Below are 25,973 nucleotides of genomic sequence, written 5' to 3' on the forward strand. Positions count from 1 at the left end.
CATGGCTGTGCAATTATTTCCAGAGCTTTCCCCTTTACAGTTGCATGGAGAAAAATTAAGTCATGAGCCTAGCAATATTACCGAACTAAATTAAAGACAATAACACGGAAAAAGTTCAGGGCTGACTTGGCGTAATGATTAATTACAGGTCAGGTTGCTGTGTGTGTGGTGCGAGGAAGCCTGGGGAAGGCCCGGGACGAGCTGCAGTGAACGGGAAGGCATCGACCCTGGAGGGCATTTCCTTCTCTCTTCCTTACTGCTGCCCTTTGCCTTGGGCTTATCTATGTGCAAAAGGGCTTCTTGACCATTAATAGCGCTTCCAAGAGAAATGAGGCACTTGTGATTGCATTTTGTCTATCTATTCTACCCTTTCTACACCAGTAATCTTTTAACACATTACCCAATTTGAAGCACATTTGAGAAAAGAATCAAGGTCTTGGAGATGTGCTATTTTGTAACTTAGCTCAGTCTTTCTGTTGACTTTTGTTCTTTTTTTCAGTGCATGCTCCATTTACTCTTTCTCTATTCCTGATAAAGAGCAATAGAGGAGAGAGGAGTCAATCACCGAGGTCACTGGGACAGGGGCGCTTTTCCCGTTCTAGGGCTGTTCTGCAGCGCGCGTGAAGGCGAACGAGGCGCCCGCTGACATCCATGGCCGCATCTCAAAGCAATTGATAACAAGGGGTCTAAGAAATGAGAGAGTCTAGAATTAAGGGTGGTTTTCCCTCCCTTGTCCTTCTTTAGAGAGCCCATACCGTGAGTGTCGCTGCCGTAATCTTTGCAACCAGGAACTGCCGACAGCTCCTGATGGAGCAGCCCTTGCCTCCTGCCCCTTGTTTGTGTTAATCGGGCGAATCCCTCGCTCCACAGCCTCTTCCCCGGGCCTGTCCTTTAGTGAGCAGAGCCCTTGCAAGCACCCAGAGAAAAGCCTGTTTTGGCAGCTCCTCTAGGTCAGCCCGCAGAGGAAGAAGAGCCGTTCCGAAGGTGCCTTCCTCCTCCCGGAGGGTGCCAGCACTTCGGCTGGCGGCTTGGGGCTGGATCCCGAGCAGCAGCACGCACGCATGGACACCGTGCTCCCTCCCCGCGTCCCCAGCTCGCAGGGACCCGCCAGCCTGGGGGGGTCACCAGCCTGGTGACTCGAGCCCTTGGCACCTGCCTCCTGCACAGGCGAAGACAGCGTGGCGCTGCAGAGGGTGCTGGGGCTGGCAGATCCGATACAGAGAGCCTGGAAGGGAGGCCTGGAAGAGGTGGGAGACAGCAGGTTGTAGCCTCCCTGGCGAGGAGAGCTCTGCCAGCCCCGCGCTGTCTGCAGACCCTGCTGCCGCGGGCCGGCCGTGCCCGGAGAGCCCTGCAGCCCCGGCCGCTGCTCACTCTGCGTGGCCGGCTGTGGGTGGTGTCCTGGGGGTCCGGGAGAGCAGGGATGGGGCAAATCCCGGTGCTGAGCGGTGGTTCTGGACAGCCGGATGCATCACGCTGCCCAGCAGGTCTGTTACCGAATCGCCAGCAGACTCAGAAACCTTTAGCTCTGGAGACCTGCGCACCCGTTGCCCAGCTGTGTTAGGGAGCACGCAGCTCGTTCGCATCGCAGGGCTGGAGACGGTGCTCTGTGCTGCAGCCCTGGCTCCTGGATCCGAGTAGCTGTGAGCGATCCGTGAAACGGCGTGACGGCGTGTCTGTGCTGGATATAAGCTCTCCCAGGGGGAGAAGCGTGTGTTTGAATGCCTGGTTTTGATAGGGCATTGCTGCTGGTTTTTAGCATGCACAGAACCACAGTCTGTGCCTGGGATCTGCCTTTGTATGGGGATCAAGAGAGATGAACCAGCCTCTTATGTGAGCTTCAGAGAGACTGGCCCGCCTTTTCTTTGCCTTTTTTGTGTGTGTATGTGGGAAGGGATTGCTGTTATTTTTATTTACTATCCCTGGTTAAGCACCAGTCAAAGATCTGGTTCTTTTTTGCATGCCTGTTCCTAATTACAGCACGGGCACGTCTGTTTGCTCTGAGAGGCTGAGCTCTAAAGCGATTTCATCCGTGCCTTTGTTTTCATCACCCTGCGATGTGAGAGACCTGAGCAGCTGTCTCGGGCGCTTTGCTCAAAGTGGAGAACAAGCCCTAGTGAGAAGGGCAACTGGAAAGAGAGATTAATTAACCTGGCCTCGGCTGCCCTTGTAAACAGGGGAAAGATCTGTCTCAAACTGCTTGTTGCTTATTTAGCCTGTAAAAAGCTGCCTGATCTAACACTTGGTCTTAATCCAATCCACCTGCCTACAAAGCTAATTGCCGGTAATTTGCTTGCACATATCTGGTGCCCTGCTCTCCCTGGCTGGCTTTCCCAGCTGCGGACAAGGTGATGGAGAAGCACGCTTTTCCTTCCTTTGGCTACAGAAGAGGCAGTAAAACCCCGTTGATCAAGTCCATTTATCTTGATAATCCCAGGAAGATACTTGTCTAAAACTGAGGGTTGGAGCGGAGCAGAGGTGGTTGTGGAGAATGTCTCCTCTGCTCCCGGTGTATTTACAGTGCGATCTAATTAAATGAAGGCTGGGTAGCTCAGATCCATTGATTTTCATCAGTGGCAACCTTGCTATGTTATCAGAAGTGAGTAATCCCTTCTCTGTAAAGCAGACATTGATAGATCGATAGGTGAGAACATGCTGTACCTCCTGGCAGCTCCATCAACCTTGGCGGCGGAGCCACCAAGGGCACGAGTGCTCCTGTTCCCCCCTCCCAAACCTGCACCCCCAAGCCATGTCCCTCTTGGCTGGGCTGTGCTAATGGCTGCTGGAGCCGCCGTTTCTGAGGGCGCAGCACACGAGTCCCTCCCTGCCTCCCAGCTTCAGCCTGGATGGGCTTCGGGAGGCACGCGCTCGGCTTTGGAGAAGAGCCGTGGGTAGAAGGAGGCAGAGAAGGTAACCACGGGCCTGCTGCAGCATCGAGCTGCTGCTGTGTGGGACACTGCGGGGACCTGGACCAGAGGTTGTTCCAGTGACAAGACTCTGGTAACGGTGAAAGGCACAGGTTTCGTGTATGGTTTGAGTGTATTCTGGCTTTCTCCTGGGAAACAGGACTGTGAATGTGAGCCTGAAAGCTCGTAGGACAGGGAATTGAGATGGATGGTTGGTTTTTAGTGAACGGGTTTAAAGAGCGTCTTTTCATCTGAAGACGGTAGTCAGCAGAAGTTTCAATGCCGTTGAGTGCTAGGTGCACAGTGCGGCTGCAGCAACGTGCGAAGCCTGAAGTGGAAGGCGCTTGGGACAGAGAGGAAAGGCGCTGGGGTGAGAGGAATTCGAGACTCTCACGGCCGTCACAGCCCCCTCCGAGCTCTGCTGTTGAGACTTCTGGTAATGTATTTGTTTCTGAGGCTTTCACGCGATGCCGCTCCTGGCCGGGGAGCGAGAAGGTGCTGAGCCTGCTGCAAATTGTCTTGATAGAAAATAGTGGTACTTTGGCCATTAGCTGCACGAACAACCACTTTGTTCTGCTCTCTAATCGCTTTGCCTATACATAATTTGGCACCTAACACACCACTACAAACACTGCGATTATTCTTAACAGTCATGTACAGCACATATAATTTGCGGGTGAAACCGGAGCTGTCAGAAGGGGCCGTCTGGCCGGTGGGCAGCTGGAGCCCGTGTCCCCGCAGCTGGAGCCCGTGTCCCCGCAGCTGGAGGAGCCCGTGTCCCCGCAGCTGGAGCCCGTGTCCCCGCAGCTGGAGGAGCCCGTGTCCCCACAGCAGGAGGAGCCCGTGTCCCTGCAGCTGGAGCCGCCCGTGTCCCCGCAGCTGGAGGAGCCCGTGTCCCCGCAGCGGGAGCCCGTGTCCCCGCAGCGGGAGCCCGTGTCCCCGCAGCGGGAGCCCGTGTCCCTGCAGCTGGAGCCCGTGTCCCTGCAGCTGGAGCCCGTGTCCCTGCAGCGCCTGCGCGTGGTGTGCAGAGCAAACCCCTGTGCAGGTCTGGTCTCGCGGGACCGGCGGGTGCCCTATCTGCTCCAGCAGCGTTCGCTTTGGGGAATGGAGCCCCAGACACGGCGTGTGCCTCGTGTCGTGTGTGGTGACAGCGCTCGCTGGCATATCTCACAGCACAGGCTTGTTTTCTACCAAATATTCCTTCCTCTGTTCTTGGAGCAGATTGATAAAAAGCTGCAATCCAGGGGACAGAGTCTTAGGAAGCATCAAAAACCCTACAACAAATAGCTCGTGAGTGGTTCTTCTCTCACACATCTTATCTTCCCGAATTAGACACAGAGAAACAATCAAAGTCAATGCCACGCTTATTGTGCGATCTTTACATGGTGTCTCTGCAGAAGTTACAAGGGGAGCGCTGAGTTGGTCCCTGGCTCAGTGACGCTGTTCCCTGCGCTTTGAAGTTTGCCGGGTGGGGAGCCTGGGGGCCCTGCCTATGGGCGCAGGGGGCGCTGGGCACGCTCGTCCCTTTCCGTCCTGCCCCGAGAAGCGTGGGACAGGCCCAGCGGGACTCGCGAGCCCCCGAAGGCTGGAATGGCAATCCAGCTTCTGCCGTGGCTTGGCCGTCACTGGAAAGCGACCGTGTTGCTGGCGTGGCAGCCCCGGCCCCGCCGGCCGGCGCGGGGGTTCCGGGGAACGGCCCCAGGTGTGCCCGGGAAGGGATGTGGGGAGTGAGTAATTGGAGGCCAAGAGGCAAAAGTGTCTGACAGAACGGGATTGATTTGAAGCTTTTCACTGGAACACTTGCAAAAAAAAAAAATCGATGCTTATTCCCTGGACTCGAGCGTGTTGGCTGCATTCAGCAGCCAGCGTTGAAGTGCATTCCAGCAATCGCAATTACAGCTTTCTCCTTGTTGCCATCCCCCTCTCCCCCATTCCCCCCTCTCTCGCTGGCTGGCTTTCCTCGTGTTGTGGAGCCTGAGGCAAAGCTAATGCAGTCAAACCGAAAGTGGTTTTATGAATTGTACAGCCCACCTTCCCCGTTCCTCCCCGTCCCCCGGGATCCCCTTTCCTGAGCGCCGTCAGGCTCGGTGCAGCTCAGCGGGGCTGGAGGCGGCGGGCAGGCGTGCGGGTCCTGGTCAGACCCTTCCATGGCTTCCAGCCTGGCGGCAGGAGGCTGGAACACGGGGCTGGGGTTCGGGCTGGGATGGGGAGGAGGGAGCGGGGCGGTGCTGTGGGTGTCCCCCTGCCCTGCGCTCCCAGCCTGGCAGCGGGGTGCCCAGCACCCCCAGAAACCCTTCTGACTGGTCCCAGTAGAGGGCACTGATGTCTGCACTCTGGTTCTCTTCATTAACCTTTAATTAACGTGCACGTCCTGCCCTGGTCCCGGCTCCGGCCAGAGCACGGGTTGTGCCCGCACTGCGCAGCGGGGCCGGGTCGCTGGTCACCGGCGCTCAGGGAGGCGTCCTGGGTCACACAAGTGAGGTTCATTTCTGGTCTTTAACGATGCTCTTGGTGGTGTGGGTCGGTGTGGGTCGGTGCTCAGTGGGGAGCGGGCGCCTCCCTGCCCGGTGCTCCCGAAGCCCTTGTGGATGCGGCTCTGGGGTGCGGAGCCGGTGTTGGGGTTCGGGGGGCGGGCAGAGCTCAGCCGCAGCCCTGGCCCGAGCAGGACGCCCTGGCTGGTGCTCGTAGACAGGGCAGCTTGGATCTGGAAGTTGCTGCTGGGGAAAAGAAAAGATGGGAAGTCAAGAATTCGTTGTTCCCACTCTGCTTTCCTGAGCGTAATTTCTTTAAATTCTATTTTCTTTTTGCATGCGAGCCTGTGCGGAATGAGACGGGGGCTGCTGCCTGGGTTTGCTTGTGCGCTCTGTGTGTTGATCTGGTCTGCTCTTCCCAGGGAGTGGTTCCAAAAGTGCATAAACCTGCTGCATTTGGCTGTAACAGAACCTCCTCATTGGTTTTTTCCTCTTCCCTCTCCATTGACATTGGAAGGGAGGAGATGCTCTGAGGAGCGGCAGCTGGCCCGGGCAGGAGCGGCTCCAGGGCGCGTTGTCCCTCGCTCCTAACTTGGAAAGTTCCGTGGGAAGAGGCTGTGGGCACAGAGGGGTTTGGGGTTCGGGGTGGTTCGTGCGTGGGTGCTGCAGGGAGCAGCCGCACCTGGGGCAGCCCCCTCAGTCTGCTCTGTGTCCCGAGGCTTTGCAGGATCCAACACTTAATTCTGAACTCAGAGCTTGAGGGAAATTATTTTCCTCTTGATTTTGAGGGACGTTGAGCTGGGGGCCAGGAAGCGGGCTCTGCGACGGCCCGGCACGAATGAGTCCTGTGCTCTGTTCTCCCGGAGATGCTCTCGAGGTGGAAGGTTCATGCTGAGCTCTTGAACGAAGCCCTTGTGCCTGTTTGGTGCGTGAAGCCTGGAGCAGGCCTGGCGAGGGCTGCTGGCCGCGGACCCCGGCCCCGTCCGAACCGGCCGCGCCGTGCGCAGGCGCAAACACGGCTCCGTGTCCCGTCCTGATGCTGCTGTCCCTGCGGGGCGGGAGCGTTTTCCTGGGTACCCGACTCAGGTTGCCACACACAGCAAGTGAATATTGACTTAAACACAGTCGCCAAGACGAGACACTAGTGGGGCTGAGGAATTCTTTCTCCAGCTTTTTGCATGGAGAGAAGGGAGAGCGGCTGCGCGTGCCCTTTGTCACCACCTTGCCGGGCTGTCTGTGACCGGGCACAGAGCTGTCCCCGTGGGCCGGCTGGCTGAGGCTGTGACAGAAAAGTGTTTTGCTGGGAACACGAGCCCGTGATGTTTCCTGGCTCTGGAGTGGGACTGGAGGGATGTGGGGTCTGGGGGCTGGGAGACCCCCCAGGTGTGAGCCCAGCGCTGGCTCCGGCTTCTCTCCAGCTCTGCTACTAAACCTCTGTGCCCCAAGGTAAATCACTTCCTGCTGTAATTACAGAAGCTCATTTGCCCGTGATTAAGCGGTTTGGTGGAAGGTGTCAGGAAGGTGGTAGCTGAGCTTTGCCGAGTTCTGCTTTAATTAGGATAAAAGGGCTGTTCCTCCCGCAGCTCCCCCTGGGCCTTCCGCGGCTCCAGTGGAGACAAGATACGGCTGCCTTGACCCGCTGCTGACTTCAACAAGTTCATTCGAGGCAGTGCAAGCTCTAGGATGTAAACATGCTCTAATTCTCCAGCCTAGTGTTTGCAGTGGCACGATCGCCGCTGTCCCTGTGGGCGGCAGGGTGTCCGGCGCCAGCTCTCTGCGGGTCACCGCTCTGGGAGCGGAGGAGGGTGTAGAACAGCCCGTGGAGGTGAAGAAAGGCTGGGCTGGGCTGGGGAGAGGCTCGTCCCTTCCCCTCGGCTGTCCTGGGCAGACTCACGTGGTCCCTCATGCGGCGCGGGAGCTGGGGGTGCACGTCCCCGGGGGTGCACGTCCTGGGGCTCCGGGGGAGCTGCTGTCTCCTGAGGCTCCAGCCCGCGCCGGGAGCCCTGTCTGCGGGGCTGGGAACCGCTGCATGGCAGCTCTGGGGATGGCCCGGCCTGACCCGAGGTGATGGGAAGGGCTGGGAATCAAAGTGTGCTTTTGGCAAAACCAGAGGGTGAAAGAGTCCCCTGAGAAGCCCTGCGCAAATGGAGTAAAACCGGCTCCTCTGGCCTCCCTGGGAACCGGGTGCAAACAGCTTTGCAAGCAAGGAGAAAAACACCGGTGTCCTGGTGTCAACAAAGCAATCCGAGTCTCTGTGCTGGCGCAGAGCTTGTTCGCTTTAGTGTCCCCGCTCCCGGCGGGAGCCCGGGGACGTTAATTGCTTGCGAAGGCTCTCTGAAGTGTTTTGCTTGGTGGATGCATTTGCGTGATCTCCAAGCAGTACTTGTGAAAAGTGGCAAACCCTGTCGCCGCCGAACCGCCTGATTCATCAGGAATCGATTGCCGCTGCCCGCGGTACACGGCTTGGAGGCCGCCGGAGCCACGGTGCGGGGGAGAGGGGGCTGCTCGGGGTTGGGGGAGCTGTTAGAAACCGGGCTCAGACAAGCCAAGAGAAAGCACGGAGTTGTAGTGATCCCTCTGGGTCCACTGGCCTATCTCTCTCTTCCCCCTCCGTGCTGCGGTTTGTTCGATGCGACGCAGCTTTAGGTGGAAAGGGTCACCGTCCTGGAGTGTTTGTCGTGCGTGGATCAGCCTGCAGCTTTGCGTGAAGCTTCTTGCTGGGGAAGCTTTTTGGGATTGGATTCTCAGCCTTTGGGGACAAGAGGGTGACTGTGTACAAGCAGCTCCCTCCTGCCTCTGCAGAGCAGCCGAGCCTGCGCTCCAGGCAGGAGACGGAGCCAGTGGCTGCTCAGAGCCCTTGGCACTCAGATCCCAGCGGGAGCTGATTTGGAATTGCCAGGGCAGGAATGCCCACGGTGGCTCCTGCAGAGCGTGTCCTCAGAGCTGGGCTGCTTCTGAGCACCAGTTGGTCACCAGTGCAGTTGCTTTTGTCCCCTGCAATGGCTTTAGCGGTTTGTGGTTCACTCCTAATTCATCTGGAGCCAGGAGTGCGTTTCTGTGCTCTCTTGTGCCTCTGGTCAGGCTGGGGTGCCGTGTCCTGGTCCTCTGTGCCTTTGGTCAGACTGGGGTGCCGTGTCCTGGTGCCCTCTGTGCCTTTGGTCAGGCTGGGGTGCCGTGTCCTGCTGCCCCTCTGGGACTGGGGACTTTCTCTTTGCTCCTGGCTGGTTGTGCGTGACAGAAACCACCACGGTCCTGCAGAGCCGTGCAGACCGTGACCCTGGCGTGGGCTGCTGTGTTCACAGGGCTCCTGAGGATGGGTGGGAAACCAGCGGGAAGCCTGTTGTCCTTCCCCCTCCCTCTTATTTGCCTTTGTATTTGTACGAACTGTTCCAGCAGTCCTCACAGCAATGAGGCGTTCTCGAAGCAGAGCTGCCTCACTGGGGGGGATGCGCTCTCAGTAGATGTGAAAAATGCTGCAATCTAAACGGACGAGATGGGTAGACAAAGGATAAGAAGGAAGCCAAGGGACAGCAGATTGGTGACAAACCCAGGACGTGACCCTGAACTGTGTCTCAAACCAGCTCTGCGTCCATCTGTCTGCTGTCGCCCGATGCCAGCGCGGAAATGTTGCTCACGCCTTGAATCTGGGCTGGAGCTGCCTTCCTCCTCCTCCTCCCGCAGCTCCGGCCTCGTTCAACCTCACCCAGGAGAAAACCCTGTTTAATGTGGCGTGTGCCCGCGCTGCTGTGGCGTGTGCCCGCTGTCAGCAGGGCCAGAGTCCCCTCGGCGCTGGGTGGAAAGAGACCTCGATGCGTGTGTGGCTGCATCACCTCCCCCTGCATCCCCCGTGGCTGCTCTCACACCAACTGGCTGTGCCGGGGGACACGGGCGCTCCAGGGCTGCCCTGGGTGTCCAGGACCTTGGCTGAGCCCGGTGTGTTCTCCAGGCTCGCTCTGGCTCCCCAGAGGGCTGGAAATGCCCTGTCCTGCCAGGGAGACTCCCTGGGGCAGGGGACCCGTCCTGGCGCTGGGCTGAGCCTGGGGCTGGTGCCAGGGAGACTCCCTGGGGCAGGGGACCCGTCCTGGCGCTGGGCTGAGCCTGGGGCTGGTGCCAGGGCTGGGACAGGGTCCTGTCTGCGCTGGGATCGCAGCCTGGGCTGGTGCCAGGGCTGGGACAGGGTCCTGTCTGCGCTGGGATCGCAGCCTGGGGCTGGTGCCAGGGCTGGGACAGGGTCCTGTCTGCGCTGGGATCGCAGCCTGGGGCTGGTGCCAGGGCTGGGACAGGGTCCTGTCTGTGCTGGGATCGCAGCCTGGGCTGGTGCCAGGGCTGGGACAGGGTCCTGTCTGCGCTGGGATCGCAGCCTGGGGCTGGCTCCGTCCCTCCCGTCCGTCTGTTCAGAGGATGTTAGAACGACACGTTAAATAACTCTGTCTTTGGCACTTCTCCCTTTTTTTGGCTGGAAAATGACGGCAGAGAGAGAATAGGTGGTGGTTTGCAAAAACAAAGCAGCTCCCTAAGCCGGGCGATCACCAGGGGAACACAGCAGCATGTAAAATACCTGTACATCTCCATACCGTGTTTAAATGGGGCAGGATTTTTTTAGTGCATTTTTTTCCTCGGGTATGGATTATACCCTAACAGATGGGCAGCACAAACTGAGCATCAGTCATCAGGCTCTGGAGAAGGGCAGGGTTTGGTTAAACAGCTCGAAGCTGAAATCCGTATCCTAGTAGCTCTGTGATGTTAATTTTTTCCTTAGGGCTTTCCAGGCCAAGGGACCCGGTCCTGGGTGCTGTTAGAGGCGCTGTGCGTGCTGGCAGGATGGCAGTGCCCATTGAAAGGGCCTTTGAAAGCGCCTGGAGTGTTGCTCTGTGCCACGCTGAATCGCAGCGGTGGAAGAGATTTAGGAGCATCTGAAAATCTTATGGTTTGGCCTCTTTCTTAAGCATGAAGTAGTCACAGAAGGATTTGAGTCTGTTTGGCAGGAGATTATTTGATTCCTGGCTTTTCATTCTTCCCCTCTGCTTGTTTTCTTCTCCTCTAAGCGTCCATTTAGAAATTCCCCTTGGCCAGGGTCGGATTGATGGCTCTGGGACAACCGGTTGTGTTCTGCTGCTGTTGGTAGTTTTAAAGGCAGTAAAGTGGGGTCCTTGAAGTGCTGTCAGGATTCATTTTTATGGTGGTCAGATTGCTCATTAGCACGCTTGTTTTGAGATATTTAAGCTGGAAAGAAATCTATAGTCCTTGCATTTTTAACTTGATAACCACTCAATAGAACAAATAGAGTTGGAAATGAGAGCAGAGCTGGGCTGGAAGAAATAGTCCTGAACACTCACCTTTTACCCCGAGGTCTGTGGGGACCAGTGCTCCGAGCACACAGCTGGAGGGAGCGTGGCTGCTCCAGCCCGCAGGCAGCAGCGCTCAGAGCGCTCCGGATCGCGGGGGAACCCGCGGGGCGGCCGGAGCCGGGGGTCTGCAGCGGGGATGCTGCTCCGAGCGGGGGCAGAGCCGGGGACGGGGGCGAGCGTCCGCCACCAGGTCACCTTCCCAAGGAAGCAGCCCAAGAGCTCCTGGATGATGGTTTTGGCACTCAGTCGGACGCGAGGTGCTGTGCAGATGGGAGCTCGTCGCAAGATTGTTATCATTATTTACCTGCTGTGTCTGTCTCTCTAAATAGCGTTATCTCTCAGCCTATTTATCCAGGTCCCCCTCTTAACCTCGCAGTGGCAAAACCCCAGTTCGCCCCATCTCTGCACCTGCTCCCTCCCCATTTCCCCACAGCGCTGGTTGTACCGGGCGAGCGCTGGGGAGCCTGAGGCCGTGAAGCCAGACTGGCCCGGGTTCAACCCAGTCTGTGCCACGGGGGAAAATGCCGTCCCCCCCGGGTCCCCTCACCCGTCCCCCGCGTGCCCGCGTCCCCTCGCCCGCCGCTGTGGCTCAGTCCGCTCCGCAGCGTTGTGGTCGCGTTGCTCAGAGAGGATAATTAATATGAGGAAGCTAAAAATTTTGTCTTGCGTTTTCCCAGCCTCTAACCCCATTAGTCAGGCCATTTGGAGTCCGGGGAGGGCTGTTTCTTGCTAGAATAAATTGCAAATGGATTGAGTTCCATTACGTTGTTAATTAAAAGGAATAGAATAAAAGAAAAGAAGAAGGGCGAGGAGAAGCAGCAATGGAGTTGTCTGAAACTTTGGAAGGAAAATTAAAGCCTCTTGGGTATTTTCCACTGATGCATTCACGTCCATGGCCTTGGTGCTTGATCCCCGGGGTTTTTTGTGCATGAGCATCACAGCTGCCTGTGTGTGTCCACTGCCCCCCGGGGACCCCAGGTGTCCTTGCGGGAGGCAGCGGGGTCTGTGCCGGGGTCCAGCCCCGCTTTGGAGAGCCCCGTCACAGCCAGGGTGCCCATGGGCGGTGGTGCTGGGGGATCCGGTCCCCCCGGACAGCCTGTTTGACTCTGATGAGCGCCATCGGCTGCCCGAGGCGCTCAGTGCTCTGATTTCCGTGCCAGGGTCCCGCGGCCCGCGCTGCGCCAGCCGCGGCCACGCTGCTCCTTATCAGCCGCTCGCACTGTCTCAGAACCCTTCTGCCCAGTGTCTTTGGTCCCCTAATAAACTGATAAGCCGCTGGTAATCTGGCGATGGCCGATAGGCAGGGCAGCCCTGCTCTCCCTGCCTGTGCAGATAAGCAGCTCTGTGCTGGGGGACGCGGCGCTGAGCCCCCCGGCAGCTGGGGGCCGGGGCCTGATCCGGCACCTCCGCTTGTGCCGGGAGCTGGACGGGGCTGGGCTGCGGAGCAGCGAGGACAGACGTGTCCCCGTCTGCCTGAGCCTGAAGGGGATTTGCGTCAGGTGGGCGGGTTGGTGTCCTGGGTCTGTCCCATGAGCACAACTGCCCCCAAAGCCACTTCTGGGCGGGCTGGGATGTGGGTCCTGCCGAGTGCTGGTGCCACAGCGGCTGAGCGGAGAATGATGGAAAAGAAATGTGTGTGTTCTCCTCTCCCCTTTGCTCCGCTCGCTGCTGCCAGGAGATGGGCAGGAGGGAGCTGGGGAGCTGCCTTCGCTGTTAGTTGTCTGAGGTTTTCCCCGCACGCCCGAGCTGCTGGAGCTCAGCCGGCTCCGGTCCCAGCCCGCTGCCCGCCCGGCGTGCGGCTGAGCAGACCCAGCCCCGGGTCCCTGCAGCGGGCAGGGGGCAGCGCAGCGTCGCCGCTCCAGGATGTCCATCCGTGCCCATCCTGCCTGCCCGGCCACGGCAGCACCGGGCAGGGACCCCGCGCCTTTTCCAGCCACGCGTGCGTGCATCCGAGTCGTTTATTTTGCCGAGTAATGGGGCGAAGGGGAAGGAGAGTTTTATTTCACGTTTTTGCCGTTGTGTCGGCGTTCTCCTCGGGGGTGGCTGATCTTTGGCCTGTTGTAGCCACAGCCCTTGTTTAGCAGAATCTGTGCTTGTTCTGCTTGTTTCTTACAGTGGAAAACAACTCATTAGCACAGGCTATGCCGGAGCCCTGGAGACTCTCCTGTTCTCCGGATTTTTTCTTGCACGGTGCAAGGATGGAGAGGCTTTCTCCTGCACTGAGCAGCACGATGGGCTCACCTCTGTGTCCTCCCGCTCTGCTCGTGTTCCAGGGTTAACGCCGGCTGCTCCCCCTCTTTGATACGGGGTTTTGAGCTGGGGGCATAAAATCAAAAGTGGGATCAATTTTCCCCCTGCCTTCTCTCCTTAATTGTGTGCATTTATGTATCTGTTTGCTGTTGCTGGAGCAAGCGGGCTCAGCCCAGCAACCTGCTGTGCGGGGATTGGAAATGAAGTAGCAGGAAGATGCTGACAGCCTGCTCGCGAGGGCTTGATCAATCAGGGCGTAATAGAAAAATGGCTCTGGCTCCAGAAGGGGAAGGGAAGGAAGGGGTTTGATTAAAAAGTGAGGCAGTGGCTGGTTGGAGGGGATGAATCAGCCGGTTACTGAGGGGTTTTGGCTGGGGAGCAAAGCCAGGGAATCGCCCACGGCCTCGGGCTGGGGAGCAGCATCGCAAACTGTTTGTGGGTCTTGCTGCCCTTTTCCTGACGGGGATCTCGGGGTGGGAGAGGCGAACCTGGGGGGATCCATGGGCAGAGCCGGGGGTCTGCACCCCAACAGGGTGATGCTGCCGGGGACAGAGCCTGCGTGTGGGACGTGGGTGTGTAAACTGGAAACCATCAAACCCAGCGCCTGAATCCGCGTAAGGAAGAGACCGATGTTGCCCAGATTGCGAGCCCCAGCGTCTCGAGCTGGTGTTGGAGCCCAGCGCTGGGTCCCGGTGCCCACGAGCTCCGGACAGCCGTGCTGGGCTCTGGGCAGACTGCCCTGCCCGCCCGGCGGGCACCCGATGTGGGCAACCACGCACTGAATGATCAGCAGCCTATCGATCCAAGGTCACCCGTGCCAAGGCGTGATCGATAGGAACGGACAGCTGAGTGGTTCTGTAATAAAGTGCCTTCACCTTAGTGGATTTGGGAGAGAGCAAGGGTACAGAAGATTAAATCCTCCTGCCATCGACAGCTCATCAAGCAGAAGATATATTAGGTAAGAAAAATCATGCTTCTGAGCCCTGATGGGAGGAACGGAGCTGCTGGGAACAGTCCGTGCCCTTTGGGGACACCAGCCCCGAGAGCGGCCCCGCGGGCACCCGGCCCGGCCGGCAGAGCCTCGGGTTGGGGGTACCAGGGAACCTGCCGGGGGATTCGCCACGGCCCTGCAGCCCCTCCAGGCTGCTGCCTGTGCCGGAGCCGTGCCGGGTGTGCCGGAGCCGTGCCGGATCCCAGCGATGCGCTGCCTGGCTGATCACGGACCTGTCCCCATCTGTGTGCGGAGGGAAGGGACAGCAGTGTCCGAACCGGGTCTGGTGGGGCCGGGCTGCTGTTGTGCAAAGCAGAACGAAATCCACGTTGTGCAGAGATGAGCGGTGCGGGTGGGATCCTGCGGCCTGGGTGGGATCCTGCGGCCTGGGTGGGATCCTGCGGTGCGGGTGGGATCCTGTGCTCTGGGTGGGATCCTGCGGTGCGGGTGGGATCCTGTGCTCTGGGTGGGATCCTGCAGTGCGGGTGGGATCCTGCAGTGCGGGTGGGATCCTGTGCTCTGGGTGGGATCCTGTGGTCTGGGTGGGATCCTGTGGTCTGGGTGGGATCCTGTGGTCTGGATGGGATCCTGCAGTGCGGGTGGGATCCTGCGGTGTGGGTGGGATCCTGCGGTTTGGGTGCGATCCTGCGGTTTGGGTGGGATCCTGTGGCCTGGGTGGGATCCTGCGGTGCGGGTGGGATCCTGTGCTCTGGGTGGGATCCTGCGGTCCGGGCTGCCTGGGCAGCTCTCGCCTGCAGAGCCCTCGCGGGGCGCAGCCCTGCAGCTGGGAGGGGAGAAGGTGCGTGATGCTGAAACCCGCCCAGGCCGGGGCTGACAGCAACTCTGGCATCTGCTCCACCTGTTTTTCAAGACAAACTTTCTGCTGTGATCCACACGCTGCTTTATTGAGCTCCGTTTCCCCCGGTCTAACTACAGAAAGAAATTGGCAGCCAACGCTCTCGCGGGCGGCGTGGAACGGCAGCGGCCGCTGTCATGGCCCCTGGGGTTTATTGCCCTGCCAAACACCTACATCATGGTGACACGTACATAATTACATATCGGACCGGGGAGGATGAAGCGCCCGGCACCTCCTAAACGTGTCAAGATGATTTGAGAGGTTTGGGCTTGGCTGGACGTCTCAGGCATTAGGTTTTAGACTCCAATCACGGGGGCAGGTGCAGGATCAATAGCTGCACACCTTAAAGCAGTTGCTGGAAGGTGAGGGCCTGGGGTACCGGGTGTCAGGACAACGATTAAGTTGATGGATGAGTCGGGTTGTGGGTCAGTCGCTCTTCCTTCTCGCTGGGAAGAGCAGATCTCATGGCAGGCTGCGTGTCAGCGTCCCCATCGTCACGGCTGCCCCGGGTGCTCCGTGCCCCTCGTCGCTCAGCAGAGCGCCTCCCGGGTTCGCCAGTAATCCCAGTCCAGACCCAGACGTGCCACCTCGTGCCGGCAGCAGTGGCTGTTGGTAGCGGTCCGTGTGACAGCAGCGCTGCCGGCCCCGCTCCGTCCCGTGGCAAACGCAGGCGGCTGCCGGCGCCGGGAACGCGGCGGCGCGGCGGGAGATGCTGCAGGTTGTCGTTGGTCTGAGAGTGAATAACAGGAGGGGCAGACGGAGCTGGATTTCGGGTTCTTGCTGGAGCTGTGCGGGACGGAGCTGCCCGGCTTTGCACAGAAAACGGGGAGAACTGGGGCTGGTTTGTGTTACTGAGGTGGGAGAAGAACAGAAATCGGTGAACTCCTGGAACAAAAGTTCAGGCTTTTCACTGAGTCTTCTTGCAGTAGGTTCTGGGAATACCTGGTCTGAGCTCTTTCTATGAAGAGCTGAGGTTCCTGAGTTCCCATCCCCTGTAGCTCGAACTCGTGGCGTTAGGCATGTGGGACTTCCTAGTGACTGCTGAACAGTTAATTGAAATATGCGTTGATTGCTCATTAACCTGCGTGCTCTGCCGTCAGCCCGTTCCTCCTCGCTCGCGGCTGCGCGGGACCCCTTGGCTTCTTCCCCCTTTTTTGACTTTCTCACCTCCCATCTCCGAGATGGGCAAAGAGCCCAATGTCCTCAGCACCCGTCTCCGTGCTCGCTGTCCCTCGCTGTCCGCGCCATCCCCGCCGTGTCCCCAGGAGCGGGCCGTCCCTCCACGCCGGGCCGGTCTGCACGCTGAGCCCCGGCCGTTCGTCTGACAAGAGGAACGAACCCCGCGCTGCGGCAGCGCTGCCCGGCCCCGCGGCTCCCGTCGCCTCGCGCGCCGTCCCGGCCCAGCCGAGCTTTGTGGCATCTGCCTGGGGCTCCCCCGCGTGCTCTGCCAGCCCCAATTACCCTGCGCGGCTTAGGGGAAAACACCTGCAAACAAATTGAATGTTTCTGAGTGCAAATTGGTTTTTCAATTGCTTGAGATTTAAAGTGGCACTACTGGAAAATAACGTTACTTTTGGGGCAGGTGTCCTCGGAATACGGATATTTTTGGGGGGGTGTTTTGGAGGAGCGTGCTGTGCGGGGGCGGGCAGAGCCGCGGGGCTCGAGGTGCCGGGTGAAATGCCGCCCGTTTTTCGGCTGGCTCCTGACGCTCCGAGGCAGGCGGGTCCTGGGGGCTGGTGGCGTTGGGGTGTCCTGGGTGATGGTTTGGGAACGGTCACAGGTGGGTCTCACGTCTCACACCGGCTCTGCTGGTCTCGTCGCTCCCAGTCCGGTGTTCGTGTCGCGGGGAAAGGAGGAGACGCGGTACCCTGCCTGCAATGGAGCTGGAAGGGGTCGGTGCGCGGTGTCTCTGATTCGGGGGGTGGGAGGGTCCTCTGCTCCCAGGGGGTGACCTGGGACCTGTACCTGGCAGATCCGAGGTGCTGGGTGTCGGTGCTGGGTGTTGGTGCTGGGTGCGGTGCTCTGAGCAGGATGCGGCCCTGCCACAGAGCGCTCCGTGTGCTCGCCGCAGCCTTCGTTTCCACTAAATCACCTCCATCGGTTCCGCTCAGCGGTGGGAAAGCCGCGTTCGGAATATAATGGTTGATCTTTTATGACATTTACCGCCACTCATGTCGGAGCAAGCGCCTGTTTAATTCACTTGTTGCTGCGCCGTCCGTCAATCACTATAAATGTTATAACCGTGATCTGTCACCGGCGGGGTGCACACAGGGACGTGTGTGTGGCTTTGGATGTGCCACCTCTGGACGTTTTTGGGAGGGGACATCCACGTGTGACCAGCGTGCTGGGTGCCCCGCGTCACCGCGCCGGCTCGGCCACGCGCTCGTGCAGCCGCTCGGGCGCTCGCTTGCAGCTCGTTTGCTGCTGTGTCTGCTGCTCGCGCCCCCGCCCAGCAAACACCCCCCCGTCTCAGGGACCTTCTGATGGGGTCGCAAGCGGTGAGAGCTGGAGCGGGGTTGTGGCGGTTTGCATCCCCACCAGCCTGTGCCACCGCAGCCAGCGGCGACAGAAAGCCCGGCAGCTACGCAAATGAAGACAAAGTAGCCTTAGGTGTCACTTCTTGCCCTTTGCAGGGGAATTCTGCCAACACATCTGCAAGCCCGCGTGTGACAGCAAAGACGAAGTTCCAGTGGAGCCCGGTTTGGGTGCGGGCGGGCTCGCGGGAGGTGTGTGAGCTGCTTTTCCCGCACAGTCAGGCTTCCGATTGATCTGCCAGCAGGGAGGTGAACGCGCGCCAGCTTTGCGTGACGCTTATTTTTGCGGTGGCATTTTGTACGGCTCCCGTGCGTGCCAGTGGGAAGCAGCTGACACGCGATGGTTCCCGCCGCGCGCGGCTGTAACCGGGGTGACGCTGCCAGCGCTACAAACCGCCGCTCAAAGCCGCGTTCCCGTGGCGCTGGGGCGCAGCTCCCGGTGCCGGGGTGGCCGGGGCGCGGAGCGGCTCCCGGTGCGGTGATGGCGGTGGGTGAGCCGGGCTGGTTCGGGAGCAGGTCCTGCTGTGGCAGGAGGTGATGGAGCCCAGCATGACAGGTGACAGCCCTGCGCTGTCCCCTCTGACATGGAAGGTGTTTCAGGTGTTCCCTTTCCCCTGTGCAGGGCTCTTCATTCGTGACAACTTTGTTAAGAGTGGTGAAGTTCATGAAATGCTAATTGCCCCCAGGCGCAGGGCTGGGCAGCTCTCCCGTTCCCCAGGAGGGCTCTGACCTGATTCCCCTGTAATTATCCTGTATTTCCTTCTCCCCCCTCTGCCCTCCCCGGTGATGCTCAGCTCCCTCATCCCCGCCATGCAGCTGTGAGCAAACAGGAGCAGGGCTGGAGCCACGGAGAGGAGATGCTCAGCCCCATGTTCCCTACAGGCTTGTGTCTGCACCCCAAAATCCCCCTCGTGGGTCATTGCGGGCCGGTGGCCGAGAGCCGCGCGGTGCCGGTGGCCGAGGGCTCGGGAAGCAGGTGTGAGCGCGGCTGCCGGGGGAGCCCTGGCAGTCGCTGCTGGGGCAGGAGCAGGTGTTCTGCACTCGCAGGTGTTCTGAGCCATCTCCGATGCTCACATCTGCGCTCGCAGCCTCGCAGGCTGTTCTTCGTCACCTCGGCCGTGACTAACGTGCGCTTCTGCCTGGGATGGAGTCCGGAGTTTAGAACTTGGAGCGCTGGGTTCTCTGCTGCCCCGTCCCGCGGGACGGGCTCGCTGCCTCTTCCCAGGGAAACTGAGACCCCGTGTCTGAGGTCTCCAGGCCAGCCGTGCTGGTGCAGGTGGCCGGGCAGGGGCACAGGGCACGGGGGTGCTTTAGTGCTGCTGTCCCTGGGTCTGGGGAGGCGGCCTGGAGCGGGGGAGCCGGAATTTACCCTCCTGGCTGCCGGTTTGTGGGTGCTGGGTGTGTGTGGGCACGGCGGGGATGAAGGGGCGAGGAGAGCGGGAGCAGCCGGCGGCCCGGGCAGGGGCTCCGCTGCGCAGGGGCTGCCGGAGCGAGCGCTGGCGCCTCGTTCCCTAAACCCTCCAACACGAGGATTTATCACGGAGCGGCTGCCAGAGCCGGAGCCTCGCAGGGTGAACAGAGCTGCTCTAATGGATATTAAGTGATTTGCGAGCCTGCTGCTTGCAAACACAGCTGTAAATAGAACAAGAGGAGGGGGGGCGGATGAAAAGAGGCTCGGGCTCTTCAGAGGCGGAGTGTGAGAAATGGGGAAAGGCTCCTGCGCAGGGCTGGGGCAGCGAGAGAAACAAAAGCCACGGCATCTATTTTCGTATCTTTTATGTCTTCCTTGCACTTAATCTTGTTTAGCTCTGCAATTAAATTTTAAGACGCATAAGAGTGTTCGCTTACACACTTGGATTCTTCGCAGATTGAATTATTTAATAGAGTGTGGAGCGGCTCCATGATCTCGGAGCTATGGCACCGAACGCAGCCAAGCAGAAAATTAATAAACAGTGCCTGCCGTCTGCGTGCCCACGTCCTCCCCGTCCTCCCCGTCCTGCCCGTGCCCCCGCGCCAGCCTTTCCGGGGCTTTCCTCCTCCTCTCCTCTGGATTTGCCGTTCACCCCCCGTGTGTTTCATCCCCGCTCGGGTGTGCGCGATGTGCGGGGTCCCAGCCGTGGGGCGCAGGGACACGCGGAGCCGGGGTTGTCGGACCCGTCCGTGCGGAGCGAGAAGCTCCATGGCATCGGCCGCGGCTCCGGCTGTGCCGGGGAAGCCTGGGCTGTGGGCGCGGGACTGGCCTGCGCGGCCCCGCCACTGCGTGCCTTGACCTGGAATAAATTGCATTTCAAATTCCATCAGCTTTCGCTGTCTTCCCTCCCTTGCTCCCCAGCCGACAAAGTCGTTCTTCGCTCCCTTCCTTTATTTTCTGGTAACCTTTCCAGGCAACAAATTGCGGGGGGCAATTACGCCGTGTGCTAAAGAGAGCATTAAGCCAGCCACAATTTCCGTAGAGGATGCTGCTCGCAAGCAGCAATACAAAAGCAGTCTATGAAATTCATCAAATTGCCTGCTGGATAAAGGCACGCGCGCACAATGCACCGGGAGCCCTTGCGAATTATCTGAAGAGAAATCAGTTTGTTTGTTATTTCTTCTCCTTTTAAGCTCCCCTTTTTACAAGGAACCAAATAAAAGGTTTGAGAGCTGCTGCTGCAGAAGGGCTCCGGCCTCTCCTTCCGTGGGGATGCTCGTGATTTTCCTCTACCGGCTCCTGGCGGGGATGCGCTGGGGTGTGATGGCTCTGAGTCTCCATCGCCCTTTTCTGCAGTCCGCCCCCCAGCTCCAGCCCAGGAGCGTCCTCTCCAGCACCCAGGGTCCTTCCCGCTGGGTCGAATCGAGGTTGTTTCTCCTCCTTTCCAGGTATTTGGCCGTGTCCGAAAGCCGCGTTCCCCATCCCCGTGGGCCGCGCTTTCCCGGCCCCGCCGCAGGTGGATATGGATCTGTGGAGGGAATCACAGGGACGCGGTGGAGCAGCAGCTGGAACACTGAAACACTTCTCTAATCGCTAATCAATAACCTAAAGAAACGTGGCCCTGGCTGAAACCTGCTCTTGGGGACAAAATAAAACCCCACGTGATTTGTTTCATGACTAGAACGAGATCTTGTTTGTCTGGCTTCTGCTCTGGTTTTCCCCTTTTCCGCTCCTCTGCCCCCGTCACACTCAGGTTTGTGACGTTCAAACCTCCCCGGGAGGCTGCTGCTCGCGGCCCGGCCGACGCTGCCTGTGTGACCGGCTCAGCGTCCCGGCCGCGGCGGAGCGGTGCTGGTCGCCAGGAGGATTGTTATTGATTGTTATCGGCTTTTGCTGCGGTTGAGGAGTCGTGTGGTTCTTTCTGTTTACGGTTTTCCTTTCTTCAGCAGTGGTGATTCTGTGATCCTCCGGCGCTGGCTGCAGCGTGGCGCTGTGGCGTGGCACTGGGAGCCGTGTGGAGCCGTGAATCACTGGGGTTTCTGGCTGTGTGAAAAGCTCCTCGGCAGGTGTGGGGCCGCGAATCCCGGGCTCCGTAACCTGGGCTCTGTAACCCAGACTCTGTAACCTGGGCTCTGTAACCCGGGCTGCCAGCTCTCCAGGGTCGAGCAGTGATGGGACGTGACCAGGGAGGATCTCCCTGCGCTTGGCTGTCTCTGAGCTCCGAACCTGCAGTGTGCAGCTCGCTCGGGGCTGGTTTGCAGCTCAGCAGCGTTGTCACCGTTCCCCGGGTGCCAGAGGGGATTTCCTCCGTAATTTGGGGTGGGAATGCGGGCACACGGAGCTCCCCTGGCGCTGAGGGCTCTGCACAGCCTGGAGAAACCTCTCCCAAGAATCCAGCCCCATCCAAGGCAGCGGCGATGGGGCCACGGCCCTGCTGCCGCTGCCATGGGGCAGAGGACACCCGGGGCGGTGCCGCCTGCTCCAGCTGGGGACGGCTCTGGCACCGGGCAGGAGCCATGAGGCCGGGGGACGTGCCCAATCTGCCTCTGCCCGCGTTCATTCCAGTTATTGGCAGCGCTTCTCCACAGAACTAAATAAAGTAAAATAAACAGGGGAAGCAGAAGGCGCTATAAAGCAGTTAGAGAGGATCAGTGGTGAATTGAATAATTCATTCAGGAGAGAAAAGGAGCTATTTGCAGTGTCAGCCTTATCTTGATTGTATTTATAGAGTGGAACTTTTGACAAGGAAATTACCTGTAAATTCTTCTTCTTTTTGGTTCATTTTTTTCGTTCCTCCATCCCAGAAAATAACAGGCAGGAAGATTTCCTGCGGGTTGTGTGGTTTGTGTTCTTCTCCCGAGGCGGTTTGATGCATTCCTATGAAGAACATGAAATCTCGTGACCCCCCTGTGAGCCCAGGGGAAGCTGCTGCTCTGATGGAAACCGAGATAGCGGGGACGAGACCAAACCGTCCCCGGTGCTTCTGAGAAGGGACAGGGGCTGCACGCTCGTGGTTCGTCAGCTGGGCTTTGGGGCAGGGGGTCCCTGGGCCTGCTGGGGGTGCCGGTTGCTGTTGTGTGGAGGTGGAATTTGGGAAGGGAGGGGATGCTCCGGGGGGGGATGAACCGGTGCCCAAGTCCAGCCCGGGACAGACGCCCTTGGTGCAGAAGCTCCGGTTCTGCCTCTGCACAGACGGTGCTGTAATTTGTTTTCCGAGCAGCGTTGGGGAAATGTGTGTTGTTCAGCAACCCTCCCATTTGTGCTGAAGGGAAGGTATAATTTGAGCGGAGCGTGAAATACTCGCGGCGAACTTCTTGTCTCCACGAGCGCGCTGGAGCTCAGCCTCCTGTATAATTGAGTTGTTATAATGAAGTCTGGGTTGGGTTCTTGGAGAAGGAATTTGTTTCGAAAAGAGGCTCTCAACTTAATTTAGATTTCAGGCTGGTTCCCGGCGCTTGCTGCTGGTGCTGTGGGTCTCTGGGCCAGTCTGTCCCGCGGGGGACCCCACGGAGGGCGAGTGGTGCTGGGCTGCGGCTCCGGGGAGCTCAGGGCTGGAACGCTGGGCTGTGGCTCCGGGGAGCTCAGGGCTGGAACGCTGGGCTGCGGCTCCAGGGAGCTCAGGGCTGGAACGCTGGGCTGCGGCTCCAGGGAGCTCAGGGCTGGAACGCTGGGCTGCGGCTCCGGGGAGCTCAGGGCTGGAACGCTGGGCTGCGGCTCCAGGGAGCTCAGGGCTGGAACGCTGGGCTGCGGCTCCGGGGAGCTCAGGGCTGGAACGCTGGGCTGCGGCTCCGGGGAGCTCAGGGCTGGAACGCTGGGCTGTGGCTCCAGGGAGCTCAGGGCTGGAACGCTGGGCTGCGGCTCCGGGGAGCTCAGGGCTGGAACGCTGGGCTGCGGCTCCGGGGAGCTCAGGGCTGGAACGCTGGGCTGCGGCTCCAGGGAGCTCAGGGCTGGAACGCTGGGCTGCGGCTCCGGGGAGCTCAGGGCTGGAACGCTGGGCTGTGGCTCCGGGGAGCTCAGGGCTGGAATGAGCACCAGGTTCTCCCGGCAGCACCGCTGAGCACCCGCTGAGCACCCACGGCAAACCGCGTCCTGCCGAGATCCCACCCCACAGCGCGCGGGGACCCGACCGCGCTGATGGCTCCGTGGGACGGGGACAGCCGGGGTCCCCAGGGACACCAGCGCTGGGGTCACGCGTGTCCATGCCCGGCGGAGCAGGTTGGGAAGGCAACATAGGGCTGGGGAAAGAACTCCTTGTTGCGTTAAAACTGAAAGGGAGGAAATAGAGGGATGGAAGGGGCCGACCCTCCAGTGCCTCCTTCCCAAGGGACACCAGACACCGCCTCCAGACACCTGGGTTCTGCTCTGCTGCTGTTCTGGGCAAGTCCCTGGTGCCGAGCCGCTGCTGAATGGTGCATGGGCTCCATAACACGTGAGCATCTCTGGGCAAATGGAAAAGCAACAAGCAAACGAGCTCCCTTCCCTTCATTCGTGCGTTTGGGTTTTAAATGTTACGTTGCCAGGGATAAACATTGGCAGCACTTGAAATAAGATGTATTAATTAATGAAAGAAGCACTTAATTTAGGTTTAATAGGATAATCCTTTGCTGCACGTTACATAAATAGTAATTGAATATTAAGAGTGCAATGAGTGAGAATTAACTATTGGGGGAGAGATGCAGTTCATTGCGTTCTCGTTGGTCGCGTAGCCCAGCCCGGGTTCCAGCAGGGAAAACCCCATTGAAAGGCTCTGAAAGTCGACGCGTGTGGACAGCAGGGTGGGAAATTCGGGATTAGGCTGTTGTTCTTTCCCGTCCGTGGCGTGGCCGAGCGGGAGGGACCTCCTGGCGCTGAGCGAGAGCAGCTCAGCGGGTGCAATCTCAGCGCCACCCCGAGCACGCGGTTGGGATGGATGCGATCGCGGGTGTGCGGATGGGCAGGGCCGGCACAGGGCGCCCCTCGGTGTCCGGAGCCGCGGGGTCTGCCGGGGCGCTCAGCACCAGCCCCTCGGCCGCGGGCAGGACGGGGCCGGACGTCTCCTCTGCAGCCCCAACGGGGGCCGCGTTCCCTGGGCCACCCCCTGTCCTCCTCACCCGCCGCCGCAGCCACCGCGGGAAGTGCCGTCCCGCGCCCCCGCTCGCTCCCGGAGGGAAATCTGCCACCTTCCTTTTGTTCTGGGATTTATTTATTGCCACTCACTCAATTACATTATTGCTAAGTGTGAGTGATAAAGCCCTTAAATTACTTATAGCTCATCCTTGTTTAAAGGAATAATTAGTGCGCTTCTAAACAGCGAGCAATTCTTCACAATGGGAAATCTAGTCTTCAAAGATATTTCCCCTGTAACTGGCGCTACATAATTCAGCACTGATCACACAAGTGTTTTGTTCTGTCTGGCCCTAACGCTTTCCCTGCTTCCCGTGCCGGTTTGTGCGGGTCATCGCACGCTGGGGGTGCTGCAGGCGCTGCGTGGGGGCGGTGCCAGGGACCCCTCACGGGCAGGAGCAGCACCTGCTCTGCTGAATCCTCCGTCCACCGCGGCCCCAAACGGCTCTTTGTGCCCAGCCCTGCCCGGCGCTGCCAGCCAAGCCGGTCACAGCGTTTCTCTGGCTCCTATCTAATTTATTTTCATCCCTGGCCAGGAAAAGTGTTTCAAACCTCGGCCGTTTGCCTGTGTCACTTCAGCCCGTCCGGGTGATTTATGCGGCCCAGGGGAGGGAGGTTGTTTAGCTGTTGTTTCAGAAGCAGGCGCAGCCGGTGGTGGAGATGGAGATGCATTCCACGGGTGATTCGGGTCCAGGGGATGTTGGGCCGTTCACGTCCCGGGCTGGGGAGCCGGAGCCCCAGGGCGGATCTCCCGGAGGTTTGGCGCACCCCTGTTCTGTTCTGTTCCGTTCTGTTCCGTTCCGTTCTTTCTGGGCACGGTGGCTCTGGCCAGTGCCGCTGTTCCCGCCTTGGGATCGGGAGCAGGAGGCTCGGGGCAGTTTTCTGTGCCATGTGGCGAGGCAGAGCCCAGCGACTTCCAGTGCAACCCATTTCTCCCTCTATGTTAATTGAATGGGACAGGAACACGGACCTGGCATCTCCGAATGAGAAATCATCTGGAAGGTGGCTCGTGTCCCAAGCCCCGCTGCTTCAGCAACCAGCCTGGCGGGGGGCGGGAGGAGAAGAATATCCCCGGATTAAATGTAATGAAAATAAATGCATCAGCTCCACCAGCAGCAGACGGGGCCCGTTCGGGGAGCAGCAAGCCCAGCTCGTTCTTCGGGAGCGGTGAGTTGTGCGCTGGCTCGGCTCCCGTGCGGTGCCTCTGCACCAAGTGTTTCGGGAGGCTCAGGAGCGGTGCCCGGGAGGAGGGTGGGACAGTGATGGATGCAGCGATGCTGCACCAACCTGGCGTGTGCCTGGCGCTGAGCCTGGGGTGCTGGATGCCAAATGCCGATTGAACGGTGCTGGTGTGGAAGGAAGGGGAGGAGGAGGATGGAGAGTTTGACCTGTCAGGGGATTCGCTTGGCAAAACATCTCCAGAGCTGCGTGGAGGAGTGGGGGCTGCGTGGGTCCTTTTGCTCCTGGGTTTTGTGATAAGTGTATTTGTAAATAATCTAAGCAAAACGGATATTTCCATAAATAGCTGAAATTAAGAAAGTTGTTGTTCTCTGGTGCTCACCGGGTTTGGTTTCTGTAGCGCAGCTGGCATGGGTTCCTGTCCTCGGCGGGGACACCGGCACCCACCGGCTCTCCCCACCGCGTTCCACAGGCGTGACATGGAGGAGGTGACCAGGACGGACCTGCCCCGGGCCCCGCGGTGCTGCAGCAGGGGCTGGGGCGCTGGGGCAGCCCCGTCCGCCCGTCACCGGTCAGAGGTTCGCTCGTGTCCCATCCTGACCTGCACTTTGTTTGCTGCACCCCGCCAGCGCTCTGGGCTGTTTACATGGAGGGGTTTGATCTCGGGGCCATCTCCAAGCCTCGCAGTGTCTCGTGGTGACATCTCCCTTGCTAAACATCAGAACGAGGATGTTTGAAAGCCGGAGCGGGGAAGGACAGGGCGGGAGATGCGGGGTGAAGGACGGGAAAGGGCTGGAGGAGAAGACGAGGGGAACGGTAATAGGAAGTGAAAGGAAAAGTCCGAATCAGACCCCGTGGAGGAAGAAACACCAGGACAGCTGGGTGGTCAGGCCAGGGCCCCGCGGGGGCTGCGGATCTTCCAGAAGG

The 25,973-nt window shown here is 59.6% G+C and overlaps 1 protein-coding gene across 1 annotated transcript in view; it reads left to right on the top strand.

The window, feature by feature from the left end:
- The window catches only part of LOC139829534 (uncharacterized), a 40,395-nt gene that overhangs the window by 12,814 nt on the left and 1,608 nt on the right, over window positions 1–25,973 (top strand). The window contains exons 2-3 of the mRNA XM_071817584.1: window positions 24,828–25,034; window positions 25,447–25,624. Of these exons, the coding sequence (XP_071673685.1) occupies window positions 25,457–25,624 (168 nt within the window). The 5' untranslated portion in view covers window positions 24,828–25,034; window positions 25,447–25,456. The remainder of the gene's footprint in view (window positions 1–24,827; window positions 25,035–25,446; window positions 25,625–25,973) is intronic.

This window comes from Patagioenas fasciata, chromosome 21 (assembly GCF_037038585.1).
Source record: "Patagioenas fasciata isolate bPatFas1 chromosome 21, bPatFas1.hap1, whole genome shotgun sequence".
NCBI lineage: Eukaryota > Metazoa > Chordata > Aves > Columbiformes > Columbidae > Patagioenas > Patagioenas fasciata.